General features: G+C 49.6%; 1 protein-coding gene across 1 annotated transcript; it reads right to left on the minus strand.

The window, feature by feature from the left end:
- Positions 1 to 765: 765 nt before the first annotated feature.
- rpl37a (ribosomal protein L37a) lies at positions 766 to 5,826 on the minus strand. Its single transcript, XM_070875158.1, has 4 exons — positions 5,757 to 5,826; positions 5,341 to 5,469; positions 2,717 to 2,799; positions 766 to 906 (listed from the first exon to the last, which is right to left on the minus strand). Exons 1-4 carry the CDS (start codon positions 5,757 to 5,759, stop codon positions 843 to 845), a joined length of 279 nt encoding a protein of 92 aa, XP_070731259.1. The 5' UTR covers positions 5,760 to 5,826; the 3' UTR covers positions 766 to 842.
- Between the last annotated feature and the right edge of the window lie 9,063 nt (positions 5,827 to 14,889).

The raw sequence follows: 14,889 nt of genomic DNA on the forward strand, positions 1-14,889 counted from the left end.
TTAATTGGCACTTGGAAAACTATGGGTTGATAAATGAGATTAATTTAAGGTTTGCTAATGTGGATTTGATGAAGTTGATTTTGAGTTTTTTTGATGAAGTAATGGAGAGGGCTGATGAGGGCAGTGTGGTTGATGCGTGTACGGACTTTCAAAATGCACAGCACCCAATATTTACTGCGGTTGGGTTTCAGGAGCAGGGGTTTTGGGGGGGGGGGGGGAGAAGTTTATGGTCATATCCCCCACCCGGAAGAGGCTGCCTGTCAGGCGGGTAACGATCCAGGTAAGACTGCAGCCCAGGAGCAGGTCCCGTCAGTGTAGGCAGGGGCTGTCTGGGGTGTGCACTTAACTCGGTGGCGTGGATGGAGCTGGGGTGGCTTACTATGCATGCGACCATGCTCCGGTCCCATCCGATCCCCTCCCCTTCATCCCGCCACTGTTGGGAGAACGCTATGGAGATGCCTGCCGGGCATATCGTCTCTGATCCCCACATGCACACACACTAATTCCAAGATGGCGGGGGTGATGGGAGAGGGGACAGAGGTGGGGGTGGGGCAGTTTGCAGGCTTTGCTAGTCGGCCCGGGCAAACATTCAGCAGGAACACGCAGCTTAGACTGACTCTTCAATCCTGAAGGGGCCTTCAGTCACAGCAAACTCCAATGTAGAACAGTTAATGGGCAGGTGAGGACCTCGTTCCGTACCACTTACGATGCCCATCGTTGAGTTGTTTACAGGACTCGGAAATGAATGATCTGGAGGAACAGGTGTCTTTTCATTAACCCCTTTATTAACAAGTTTGCTGACGTATAAACCCCAGGAAAGGATCAGACTCCCCGCACTGAGCTCACTGGTCCTTCAGCTCCCGCAGGCGACGAATTGCAGACTTCACAGTGACGGCCGAGGTGGTGCTGGGGGGGAGAAAGAAGAGTTAGAGTGGGCCAGAGCAAGCCTCCCCTCCCTCCGCTGCCCCAAACCATGACCCATTGTAAACAACCCGCCCCAAACACTCCTGCTTACACTCTACAGCACCCGGGACAGCTCAAAGCTCTTAAGCCAAAGAAGTACTTTTGAGTTTAGTCGCTGTTGCAATGTGCTAAACACGCAGCCAATTTCCACACAGCAAGCTCCCACAAACAGCGATGCGGTAATGACCAGATAATCTGTCGATTGAGGGATAAATATTGGCCAGGACACCGGGGATAACTCCCCTGCTCTTCAAAATAGTGCCCTGGGATCGTTTACACCCACCCGCGAGGGAAGCCGGGACCTCGATTTAACGTCTCATTCGATAGTCAGCCCTCCGACAAAGTGGCGGTCCCTCAATACTGCCCCTCCGACAGTGCAGCAATCCCTCAGCAGCGATTCAAGGTAGCAAGTTTTGCCAGGGAGAACCATGCCGGAGAATGATTTTAAAAAATACGACACAAGGGGTGGACAGTCTGTGTGCAGTCACTGCTACCTGGGCACTCTGCACACAGACAGGATACAACCAGATGGGATACAACCAGACAGTGGGCCCAGAAGGTATGTAACCAGACAGTGGGCCCAGACAGGATATAACCAGACGGTGGGTCCCAGACGGGATATAACCAGACGGTGGGCCCCAGAAGGTATGTAACCAGATGGTGGGCCCAGACGGGATATAACCAGACAGTAGGCCCAGACGGGATATAACCAGACAGTGGGCCCAGACGGGATATAACCAGACAGTGGGCCCAGACGGGATATAACCAGACAGTGGGCCCAGACGGGATATAACCAGACAGTGGGCCCAGACGGGATATAACCAGACAGTGGGCCCAGATGGGATATAACCAGACAGTGGGCCCAGACGGGATATAACCAGACAGTGGGCCCAGACGGGATATAACCAGACAGTGGGCCCAGACGGGATATAATCAGACGGTGGGCCCAGACGGGATATAATCAGACAGTGGGCCCAGACGGGATATAACCAGACGGTGGGCCCAGATGGGATATAACCAGACGGTGGGCCCAGACGGGATATAATCAGACGGTGGGCCCAGACGGGATATAATCAGACGGTGGGCCCAGACGGGATATAATCAGACGGTGGGCCCAGACGGGATATAACCAGACAGTGGGCCCAGACGGGATATAACCAATGGTGCCCATTGTCAGGTTATCCGAATGGCCCAAGGCACCAGATTCGAATACTGTAATCCTTACCGTATAACCAATCAGCCATGATCTTATTGAATGGCGGAGCAGTCTCGAGGGGCCGAATCTCTTATAACCAGTCAGTGGGACAAGGCCGTATATAATCAGACAAAATAATCTCCGTGGGACACAAAATGTTAAACCAGTTACTGTCCGCACCAGTCAGATGTTCATGTCCACTGCCCCAGCGCCTCCCCCCCACCTTGATGGTACCAATCCACGCACCCCCCAGTCAGGATACGGGTTCAAAAGCCTCCCAGAGACTTGAGCATATAATCTAGGATGACACATTATCACACCGCTGTCTGTGGGACCTTGCTGTTCACAAAATGGCTGCTGCTTTCCCTACACTATAAAAAGTACTTAATTGGTTGTGAAGTGCTTTGTGAGAACAGGGTTGCGACAGACCGTGTAGTCTTACAGACTAAAATCCACATCACAAGATGGGTTAGGCAGAGCCTCACAATCACTCATTGGCCTGTAACTCAGTCCTGCTCGCTGCATTGCCCCCTCCCCTCCCCACCCTGGGACACTTACTTGTAGGCCCAAGCTCCTCCAGCCACCGTCTTCATGCAGGATCCACAATGCCAGATACCGACCGCCCTCCTCTTCATCTTAGTCTGCGAAAGGGACAGGGCGTCACTCACAGCAAAAGTACAGCACTGGTGGGTACAGCAGGTCTATCCCTGAATAACACGGGTAAAGATCTGTCACTGTATAACACTGGGGTACAGTACTGGTGGGTACAGGTCTGTCACTGTATAACATGGGTACTGTACTGGTGGGTACAGGTCAGTCACTGTATAACATGGGTACTGTACTGGTGGGTACAGGTCAGTCACTGTATAACATGGGTACTGTACTGGTGGGTACAGGTCTGTCACTGTATAACACTGGGGTACAGTACTGGTGGGTACAGGTCTGTCACTGTATAACACGGGTACAGTACTGGTGGGTACAGGTCAGTCACTGTATAACACGGGTACAGTACTGGTGGGTACAGGTCAGTCACTGTATAACACTGGGGTACAATACTGGTGGGTACAGGTCTGTCACTGTATAACACAGGTACAGTACTGGTGGGTACAGGCCAGTCACTGTATAACACTGGGGTACAGTACCGGTGGGTACAGGTCTGTCACTGTATAACACTAGAGTACAGTACTGGTGGGTACAGGTCTGTCACTGTATAACACTAGGGTACAGTACTGGTGGGTACAGGTCTGTCACTGTATAACACTGGGGTACAGTACTGGTGGGCACAGGTCAGTCACTGTATAACACTGGGGTACAGTACTGGTGGGTACAGGTCAGTCACTGTATAACACTGGGATACAGTACTGGTGGGTACAGGTCTGTCACTGTAACACGGGTACAGTACTGTCACTGTATAACACTGGGGTACAGTACTGGTGGATACAGGTCTGTCACTGTATAACACTGGGGTACAGTACTGGTGGGTACAGGTCTGTCACTGTATAACACTGGGGTACAGGTCTGTCATTGTATAACACTGGGATACAGTACTGGTGGGTACAGGTCAGTCACTGTATAACACGGGTACAGTACTGGTGGGTACAGGTCTGTCACTGTATAACACGGGTACAGTACTGGTGGGTACAGGTCTGTCACTGTATAACACTGGGGTACAGTACTGGTGGGTACAGGTCAGTCACTGTATAACACTGGGGTACAGTACTGGTGGGTACATGTCTGTCACTGTATAACACTGGGGTACAGTACTGGTGGGTACAGGTCTGTCACTGTATAACACTGGGGTACAGGTCTGTCACTGTATAACACGGGTACAGTACTAGTGGGTACAGGTCAGTCACTGTATAACACTGGGGTACAGTACTGGTGGGTACATGTCTGTCACTGTATAACACTGGGGTACAGTACTGGTGGGTACAGGTCTGTCTCTGTATAACACTGGGGTACAGTACTGGTGGGTACCGGTCTGTCACTGTATAACACTGGAGTACAGTACTGGTGGGTACAGGTCTGTCACTGTATAACACGGGTACAGTACTAGTGGGTACAGGTCAGTCACTGTATAACACGGGTACAGTACTGGCGGGTACAGGTCAGTCACTGTATAACACTGGGGTACAGTACTGGTGGGTACAGGTCTGTCACTGTATAACACTGGGGTACAGGTCTGTCACTATATAACACTGGGGTACAGTCTAGGCCCTGCTTTAGGGGGATCTGGTTCAGCAGGGGTTTGGGAAAGGTTTAGTGAGTTTGGGGGGAGGGATTTAGTGGGGCCACACTCATTGACCTTCCCGCAGAAGGAGGCATTTATGGTGTGCGGACGGTTGGGGCATACGCGGGGCCTGGGGGGGGGGAATATGACGCAGGATCCGGGAGGGTGTTACGCAGGGTCTGTGTTGGGAGGCATTACCCGGGATCTGGGGCACCCGGGGTCCAGGGAGGGACGGGTATGACCCGGAGTTGGGGGGGGGGGGGGTGGTACCCGGGGTCCAGGGAGGGGCGGCTATAACCCGGAGTTGGGGGGGGGTACCCGGGGTCCAGGGAGGGGCGGCTATGACCCGGGGGGTATGACCTGGAGTTGGGGGGTAACCGGGGTCCAGCTATGACCCAGGGTCCAGGGGGTATGACCTGGAGTTGGGGGGTAACCGGGGTCCAGCTATGACCCAGGGTCCAGGGGGTATGACCTGGAGTTGGGGGGTACCCGGGGTCCAGCTATGACCCGGGGGGTATGACCTGGAGTTGGGGGGTAACCGGGGTCCAGCTATGACCCAGGGTCCAGGGGGTATGACCTGGAGTTGGGGGGTAACCGGGGTCCAGCTATGACCCAGGGTCCAGGGGGTATGACCTGGAGTTGGGGGGTACCCGGGGTCCAGGGAGGGGCAGCTATGACCCGGGGGATATGACCTGGAGTTGGGGGGTAACCGGGGTCCAGGGAGGGGCAGCTATGACCCGGGGGTATGACCTGGAGTTGGGGGGTACCCGGGGTCCAGCTATGACCCGGGGGGTATGACCTGGGGTTGGGGGGTAACCGGGGTCCAGGAAGGGGCGGCTATGACCCGGGGGATATGACCCGGGGTTGGGGGGTACCCGGGGTCCAGGGAGGGGCAGCTATGACCCGGGGGATATGACCCGGGGTTGGGGGGTACCCGGGGTCACTCACTCACCTTCCCACAGAAGGAGCAGGTGTATTTTGCGTGTTGGCTGATCTCGATTTTCTTCACCATTTTGCGGAGGGACGCCCCATAGCGGGTGCCGTACTTGCCCACAATCCCCACTTTCTTGGTGCGTTTGGCCTGAAAACACATAGCGCCGTCAGACACACACACACACATATATATATATATACAGACCGGGCCCAGCCTCCCCCTCATGCCCGCACCAAACAAACATAGCGCCGTCAGATACACAAATATACACCCAGGCCTCACTCCCCGAGCCTGTGATAAAAGTCCGCCGCCGATCAATCGCTCCCCATCCCCGGGTGTGTGGGCAGCGCGGATGGCCGTCGATGGCGCGGGATGGCCGCGGATGGAGAGCGATTGCCCGATGGCCGTCCGCGGCGCCCCTCGGCGGCTCTCACCATGTTCCCGGATCCGGCAAAGAGGGCGGGGCTCCGCGCGCATGCGTAATATCAGCTGGAGGCGCGCATGCGCACGTCGGGACAGCCGCCTCCGGCTCTTAAAGTGACCGCGCACTGTCGTAATGAAGCACTCAAATCCGCGGCGACTGGTCACACGCTGTGCTAACTCATTGAATCAAGGGAGCCGTATTTATAATCACGCATTTCACTAACGGTAGCACAGAGCTTATGTTACTGGACTAAAATCCCAACGCGGCTGGGGAATTTAAATTCAAATAAGTCTGGAACTAAAAGGCGAGTGTCAGTAACAGTAACCATGAAACTATTGAAGTGTTGTGCAGCAGAGCTGGTCTCCAGTGGTCTTGGTTAACCCTTGCCACTGGACCAAGACCGAGCTCGGTCAAGCCCGTGTGGTGGCTGGTGTGCAACGGCCACCCCACGTTAAAAAAATCCACGCACAGGCATCTTCCACCCTTCAGGGTGTAGCTCGGGATCTGGAATATTAGGTCCTTCATTGAAACACCTGTGAACTCATCCCTTTTTGGCGTGGAAGCAAGTCATCCTCGTTTCAAGGGACCGCCTATGATGATGATGGATTGTTGTAAAAACCCAACTCGTTCACTAATGTCCTTTACAGAAGGAAATCTGCCGACCTTACCCGGTCTGACCTATGTGTGACTCCAGACCCACATAACGTGGTTGACTCTTAACTGCCCTCTGAAACAGCCCAACGAGACACTCTGTTGTATAAAAATTAACTGCTACAATGGACTGCAACAATTCAAGAAGGTGGCTCACCATCTCCTCTCAAAGGGCAATTAGGGAGGGACAATAAATGCTGGCCTTGCCAGCGATGCCCCCATTACATAAGTAAGTCAGAAAAAATTCTGAGGAGTCCAAAACTAGGAGACATAAATATAACATAAACACTAATATTGGGGAGAGTCCAGAATACAATCATCAGATACAGACTGTGGATGGAGTGGGAGTGATGGAGAGAGTTCACTAGCGCTGTGGGGGAGGGTTTAACCTAATTGGCAAGGAGATAGGCACCAGGGTGAAACATGTTCTTATGTTCTTATTGGAGGAGAAACTAGGCGCACAGAGGTCTGGGAGAGGCAAATAGTACTAGAGTAAAGAGTAGTTCATAAATAGGAGGGAGGTAGGCTAAGATGGGTTTATGGAGCGTGTGTGTAAATGCAGAGAACCGTGGTAAATAAAGTTGGTGATCTTCAGACACAAGGCATCACATGGGTCATTAACAGAGACTGACTCAATGAAGGGGAGGATTCAGAACGTAATATTCCTGGCTACAAGGCATGCAGGAAAGATAGGGAACAAAAAAAGGGATGGCAGTATTCATCAAAGAAACTATTATAGCATTGGAGAGGGATGAAAAAGACATGCATTTATATAGCGCCTTTCACGACCACCGGACATTTCAAAGCGTTTCACCGCCAATAAAGTACTTTTGGAGTGTAATCACTGCTGTAATGTAATCCAGCCAAATCCCACTTTCCAGCTCTCGGTCCGTAGCCCTGTAGGTTACGGCACTTCAGGTGCACATTCAGGTACTTTTTAAATGTGGTGAGGGTTTCTGCCTCTACCATCCTTTCAGGCCGTGAGTTCCAGACCCCCACCCCACCCCACCCTCTGGATGAAGAAAATTCCCCTCAAATCCCCTCTAAACCTCCCCCCAATTACTTTAAATCTATGCCCCCTGATTATTGACCCCTCTGCTAAGGGAAACAGGTCCTTCCTATCCACTCTATCCAGGCCCCTCAAAACTATGTACACCTCAACCAGATCTTTCTTCCGCCTCCTCTGTTCCAAAGAAAACAACCCCAGCCTATCCAATTTTTCCTCATAGCTAAAGTTCTTCAGTCCCGGCAACATCCTCGTAAATCTCCTCTGTACCCTCTCCAGTGCAATCACATCTTTCCTGTAATGTGGTGAGCAGAACTGCACGCAATATTCCAGCTGTGGCCTAACCAGTGTTTTATACAGTTCAAGCATAACCTCCCTGCTCTTGTATTCTATGCCTCGGCTAATAAAGGCAAGCATTCCGTATGCCTTCTTAACCACCTTATCTACCCGTCCTGCTACCTTCAGGGATTTGTGGACCTGCACTCCAAGGTCCCTTTGTTCCTCTGCACTACTCAATATCCTACCATTTCTTGTGTATTCCCTTGCCGTGTTAGCCCTCATCAAATGCATTACCTCTCAGTTCTGTGGATTCAATTGTATTTGCCACTTTTTTTACCCACCTGACCAGTCCATTGATATCTTCCTGCAGTCTACAACTTTCTTCCTAACATTCAACCACGTGGCCAATTTTTGTGTTATAGAATCATAGAATGGTTACAGCACAGAAGGAGGCCATTCGGCCCAATGAGCCCGTGCCGGCTCTTTGCAAGAACACTGTTGTGTATGGAGAAAGAGTCAGACTGAACATTGTGAGCTCAAAGTAAAGTGTGACCTTAGTCTTTTATTGCCTCTCCAACCTGTGAAGCCTCCTTAAATACCTGTGCTCCCAAGGGATTATGGGATCCCTTGGGGCTCCGGGGGATGAGCCCTCTGGTGGCTGTACAGAGTAGATACAAGTCGACATATATAACAAGCACTTCAGCGAGTCCCACTCCCCCGCCTTTTCCCCAAAGCCCTGCATATTATTTTCCTTCAGCTACTTATCCAATTTCCTTTTGAAAGCCGTGATGGAGTTTGCCGCTACCATCATTTCAGGCAGCACATTCCACATCCTAAACATTTGCTGTGAAGCGTTTTTCCTCATGTTGGCTTTGGTTCTGCTGCCAATCACCTTAAATCTGTGTCCTCTGGGAACAGTTTCTCTTGATCTACTCTGTCCAGACCGCTCATGATTTTGAACACCTCTATCAAATCTCCTCTCAACCTTCTCTGCTCCAAGGAGAACAACCCCGGCTTCTCCAGTCTCTCCACGTAACTGCAGTCCCTCATCCCTGGAACCATTCTTGAAAATCTTTTCTGCGCCCTCTCTAAGGCCTTCACATCCTTCCTAAAGTCTGATGCCCAGAACCAAAAACATCCCAATAGTGGATAATCAAGGGGCTATAGGGAGGGAGGAACTTCATACTATCACAATCACTAATGAAGTAGTACTAGGTAAAATAAAGGGACTAAAGGCGGACAAGTCCCTTGGACCTACCGGTCTTAAAAGAAGTGGCTGCAGAGATAGTGGATGCATTGGTTATAATTTACCAAAATTGCCTGGATTCTGGGGAGGGCCCAGCAGATTGGAAAACCGCAAATGTAACGCCCCTATTTAAAAAAGGAGCCAACCAAAAAGCAGGAAACTATAGACCAGTTAGCCTAACATCTGTCGTTGGGAAAATGCTGGAGTCCATTATTAGGGAAGCAGTAGCGGGACATTTGGAAAAGCATAATTCAATCAAGCAGAGTCAGCATGGTTTTATGAAGGGGAAATCATGTTTGACAAATTTGCTGGAGGTCTTTGAGGATGTAACAAACAGGGTGGATAAGGGGGAACCAGTGGATGGTGTATTTGGATTTCCAGAAGGCATTCGATAAGGTGCCACACAAGAGTTTACTGCACAAGATAAAAGTTCACCAGGTTAGAGATAATATATTAGCATGGATAGAGGATTGGCTAACTAACAGAGAACAGAGTGTCGGGATAAATGGTTCATTCTCGGGTTGGCAATCAGTAACTAGTGGGGTGCCGCAGGGATCAGTGCTGGGACCCCAACTATTTACAATCTATATTAACGACTTGGAAGAATGGACCGAGTGTAACGTAGCCAAGTTTGCTGACAATACAAAGAAGGGAGGAAAAGCAATGTGTGAGGACGACACAAAAAAATCTGCAAAAGGACATAGACAGGCTAAGTGAGTGGGCAAAAATTTGGTAGATGGAGTATAATGTTGGAAAGTGTGAGGTCATGCACTTTGGCAGAAAAAAATCAAAGAGCAAGTTATTATTTAAATGGAGAAAAATTGCAAAGTGCCGCAGTACAGTGGGACCTGGGGGTACTTGTGCATGAAACACAAAAGGTTAGTATGCAGGTACAGCAAGTGATCAGGAAGGCCAATGGAATCTTGGCCTTTATTGCAAAGGGGGTGGAGTATAAAAGCAGGGAAGTCTTGCTACAGTTATACAGGGTGTTGGTGAGGCCACACCTGGAATACTGCGTGCAGTTTTGGTTTCCATATTTACGAAAGGATATACTTGCTTTGGAGGCAGTTCAGAGAAGGTTCACTAGGTTGATTCTGGAGATGAGGGGGTTGTCTTATGAGGAAAGGTTGAGGAAGTTGGGCCTCTACTCATTGGAGAAGAATGAGAAATGATCTTATTGAAACTTATAAAATAATGAGGGGACTTGACAAGGTGGATGCAGAGAGGATATTTCCACTCATAGGGGAAACTAAAACTAGGGGGCATAATCTTAGAATAAGAGGCTGCCCAATTAAAACTGAGATGAGGAGAAATTTCTTCTCTGAGGGTTGTAAATCTGTGGAATTCTCTGTCCCAGAGAGCTGTGGAGGCTGGGTCATTGAATATATTTAAGGCAGAGTAGACAGTTTCTTAACCAATAAGGGAGTAAAGGGTTATGGGGAGCAGGCAGGGAAGTGGAGCTGAGTCCATGATCAGATCAGCCATGATCTTATTAAATGGCGGAGCAGGGCTCGAGGGGCCAAATGGCCTACTCCTGCTCCTATTTCTTATGTTATGGAGAATTGGACACAATACTCCAGTTGAGGCCAAACTAGTGTTTTTTTTTAAAGTTCATCATAACTTCCTTGCTTTTGTACTCTATACCTCTATTTATGAAGCCCAGGATCCCATATGCTTTTTTAACCGCTTTCTCAACCTAGCCTGTCACCTTCAACGATTTGTGCCCATATACTCCCAGGTCTCTCAGTTCATGCACCCATTTTAGGATTGTAGCTTTTAGTTTTATTGCCTCTCCTCATTCTTCCTATCAAAATATATCACCATTCTTTTCTGCCTTAAATTTCATCTGTCATGTGTCCGCCCATGCCACCAGCTTGTATGTCCTCTTGAAGTCTATCACTAACCCATCATCACAGGCAGTCCCTCAGAATCGAGGAAGACTTGCTTCCATTCTAAAAATAAGTCCTTAGGTGATTGTACAGTCTAATACGAGAGCCACAGTCTCTGACACAGGTGGGACAGACAGTGGTTGAGGGAAGGAGAGGGTGGGACTGGTTTGCCACACGCTCCTTCCGCTGCCTGCGCTTGATTTCTGCACGCTCTCGGCGATGAGACTCGAGGAGCTCAGCGCCCTCCCGGATGCACTTCCTCCATTTAGGGCGGTCTTTGGCCAGGGACTCCCAGGTGTCAGTGGGGATGTTGCACTTTATCAGGGAGGCTTCGAGGGTGTCCCTGTAACGTTTCCTCTGCCCAGCTTTGGCTCGCTTGCCGTGAAGCAGTTCCGAGTAGAGCACTTACTTTGGGAGTCTTGTGTTAGGCATGCGAACAATGTGGCCTGCCCAATGGAGCTGATCGAGTGTGGTCAGTGCTTCAATGCTGGGGACGTTGGCCTGGTTGAGGATGCTAATGTTGGTGCGCCTGTCCTCCCAGGGGATTTGTTGTATCTTACGGAAGCAGCGTTGGTGGTATTTCTCCTGCGCTGGATGTGTTTACTGTACACGGTCCATGTCTCTGAGCCATACAGGAGGGCGGGTATTACTACAGCCCTGTAGACCATGATCTTGGTGGCAGATTTGAGGGCCTGGTCTCCAAACACTCTTTTCCTCAGGCAGCCGAAGGTTGCACTGGTGCACTGGACGCGTTGTTGAATCTCTCTGTCAATGTCTGCCCTTGTTGATAGGAGGCTGCCGAGGTATGGGAAATGGTCCACATTGTCCAGGGAGAAGACAGAGGAGGATTCCCAGTGGCTGATAACAGGGAGATTCCCGTGTAGTTGCCGCAGTCGGACTTGTCCCCTTTTTTAAAGATGGTCACGATCACTACATCTCTGAGATCTCCCGGCATGCTCTGCTCCTTCCAGATGTGAGAGATGAGGTCATGTATTCGCGCCAACACCGCCTCAGCGGGGATTCCATCCGCTCACGTAGCCTTGTGTTCTTAAGCTGACTTACGGCTTTTTCTACCTCGTGCAATGTTGGTGTCTCACTGAGGTGGTGGCAGGTCACATGCTGCGCGATGGAGTTGAGAATGCTCGGGTCAAAGGCAGAATCTTGGTTAAGGAGATCTTCGAAGTGCTCCTTCCAGCGGGCCCTGACTGCCTCAGAGTCCTTGATGTGTGTCTCCCTGTTCTTGGCCAGCAGTGGGGTGGATCCTTGAGTGTTTGGACTGTCGGTGGCCTTGACGGCGGTGAAGAATCCTCGCACATCATGGCTGTCGGCCAGTTGCTGTATCTCCCGTGCTTTCTCCATCCACCACCTGTTCTTTAGGTCGCGGGTTTTTTGTTAGACCTCAGCAGAACCAATGTCCGAGGGGGAGTGTTTGCAAGTGCTGTTGGGGAGGAGTTAAACTAATATGGCAGGGGGATGAGAACGTATACAGGGAGACAGAGGGAAATAGAATGGGGGCAGAAGCAAAAGACAGAAAGAAGAAAAGTAAAAGCGGAGGGCAGAGAAACCCAAGGCAAAAATCAAAAAGGGCCACATTACAGCAAAATTCTAAAGGGGTAAAGTGTGTTAAAAAGACAAAACCTGAAGGCTCTGTGCCTCAATGCCAGGAGTATTCGGAATAAGGTGGACGAATTAACTGCGCAGATAGCAGTTAACAGAGACGTGGCTCCAGGGTGACCAAGGCTGGGAACTCAATTCCCAGGGGTATTCAACATTTAGGAAAGATAGACAGAAAGGAAAAGGAGGTGGGGTGGCGCTGCTGGTTAAAGAGGAAATTAAAGAGGAAGTAAGGAGGGACATTAGCTTGGATGATGTGGAATCGGTATGGGTGGAGCTACGGAATACCGAAGGGCAGAAAACGTTAGTGGGAGTTGTGTACAGACCACCAAACAGTAGCAGTGAGGATGGGGACAGCATCAAACAAGAAATTAGGGATGCGTGCAATAAAGGTACAGCAGTTATCATGGGCGACTTTAATCTGCATATTGATTGGGCTAACCAAACTGGTAGCAATACGGTGGAGGAAGATTTCGTGGAGTGTATTAGGGATGGTTTTCTAGACCAATATGTCGAGGAACCAACTAGAGGGCTGACATCCTAAACTGGGAGATGTGTAATGAGACGGGGCTAATTAACAATCTTGTTGTGCGAGGCCCCTTGGGGAAGAGTGACCATAATATGGTAGAATTATTTATTAAGATAGAGAGCGACACAGTTAATTCAGAGACGAGGGTCTTGAACTTAGGGAAAGGTAACTTCGATGGTATGAGACGTGATTTGGCTAGAATAGACTGGCGAGCGATATTTAAAGGGTTGACAGTGGATAGGCAATGGCAAACATTTAAAGATCACATGAATAAACTTCAACAATTGTACATCCCTGTCTGAAGTAAAAATAAAATGGGGAAGGTGGCTCAACTGTGGCTAACAAGGGAAATTAAGGATAGTGTTAAATCCAAGGAAGAGGCGTATAAATTGGCCAGAAAAACCAGCAAACCTGAGGACTGGGAGAAATCTTTAATACAGCAGAGGAGGACAAAGGGTTTAATTAGGAGGGGTAAAGTAGAGTATGAGAGGAAGCTTGCTGGGAACATAAAACTGACTGCAAAAGCTTCTATAGATATGTGAAGAGAAAAAGATTAGTGAAAACAAACGTAGGTCCCTTGCAGTCAGATTCAGGTGAATTTATAATGGGGAACAAAGAAATGGCGGACCAGTTAAGCAAATACTTTGGTTCTGTCTTCACGAAGGAAGACACAAATAACCTTCCGGAAATACTAGGGGACCGAGGGTCGAGTGAGAAGGGGGAAGTGAAGGAAATCATTATTAGATGGGAAATTGTGTTAGGGAAATTGATGGGATTGAAGGCCGATAAATCCCCGGGGCCCGATGGTCTGCATCCCAGAGTACTTAAGGAAGTAGCCCTCGAAATAGTGGATGCATTGGTGATCATTTTCCAACAGTCTATCGACTCTGGATCAGTTCCTATGGACTGGAGGGTAATGTAACACCACTATTTAAGAAAGGAGGGAGAGAGAAAACGGGTAACTATAGACCGGTTAAGCCTGACATCAGTAGTGGGGAAAATGTTGGAATCAATTATTAAAGATGAAATAGCAGCGCATTTGGAAAGCAGTGACAGGATCGGTCCAAGTCAGCATGGATTTATGAAAGGGAAATCATGCTCGACAAATCTTCTAGAATTTTTTGATGATGTAACTAGTAGAGTGGACAAGGGAGAACCAGTGGATGTGGTGTATTTGGACTTTTGAAAGACTTTTGACAAGATCCCACACAAGAGATTGGTGTACAAAATTAAAGCACATGGTATTGGGGGTAATGTACTGACGTGGATAGAGAACTGGTTGGCAGACAGGAAGCAGAGAGTCGGGATAAACGGGTCCTTTTCAGAATGGCAGGCAGTGACTAGTGGGGTGCCGCAGGGCTCAGTGCTGGGACCCCAGCTATTTACAATATACATTAATGATTTAGATGAAGGAATTGAGTGTAATATCTCCAAGTTTGCAGATGACACTAAGCTGGGTGGCAATGTGAGCTGTGAGGAGGATGCTAAAAGGCTGCAGGGTGACTTGGATAGGTTAGGTGAGTGGGCAAATACATGGCAGATGCAGTATAATGTGGATAAATGTGAGGTTATCCACTTTGGGGGCAAAAGCACAAAGGCAGAATATTATCTGAATGGTGGCAAATTAGGAAAAGGGGAGGTGCAACGAGACCTGGGTGTCATGGTTCATCAGTCACTGAAAGTTGGCATGCAGGTACAGCAGGCGGTGAAGAAGGCAATGGTATGTTGACCTTCATAGCGAGAGGATTTGAGTATAGGAGCAGGGAGGTCTTACTGCAGTTGTACAGGGCCTTGGTGAGGTCTCACCTGGGATATTGTATTCCTAATCTGAGGAAGGATGTTCTTGCTATTGAGGGAGTGCAGCTAAGGTTCACCAGACTAATTCCCGGGATGGCAGGACTGACATATGGGGAGAGACTGGATCGACTG

This window comes from Pristiophorus japonicus, chromosome 3, assembly GCF_044704955.1.
Source record: "Pristiophorus japonicus isolate sPriJap1 chromosome 3, sPriJap1.hap1, whole genome shotgun sequence".
NCBI classification, from domain to species: Eukaryota; Metazoa; Chordata; class Chondrichthyes; family Pristiophoridae; genus Pristiophorus; species Pristiophorus japonicus.

Coding starts and splice junctions, on each gene's coding strand:
- rpl37a (XM_070875158.1), bottom strand. Junction 2,800..5,340: donor CCTGCTCCTTCTGTGGGAAG/GTGAGTGAGTGA, acceptor TCCCTTTCGCAG/ACTAAGATGAAGAGGAGGGC. Junction 907..2,716: donor GGAGGAGCTTGGGCCTACAA/GTAAGTGTCCCA, acceptor TCTCCCCCCCAG/CACCACCTCGGCCGTCACTG.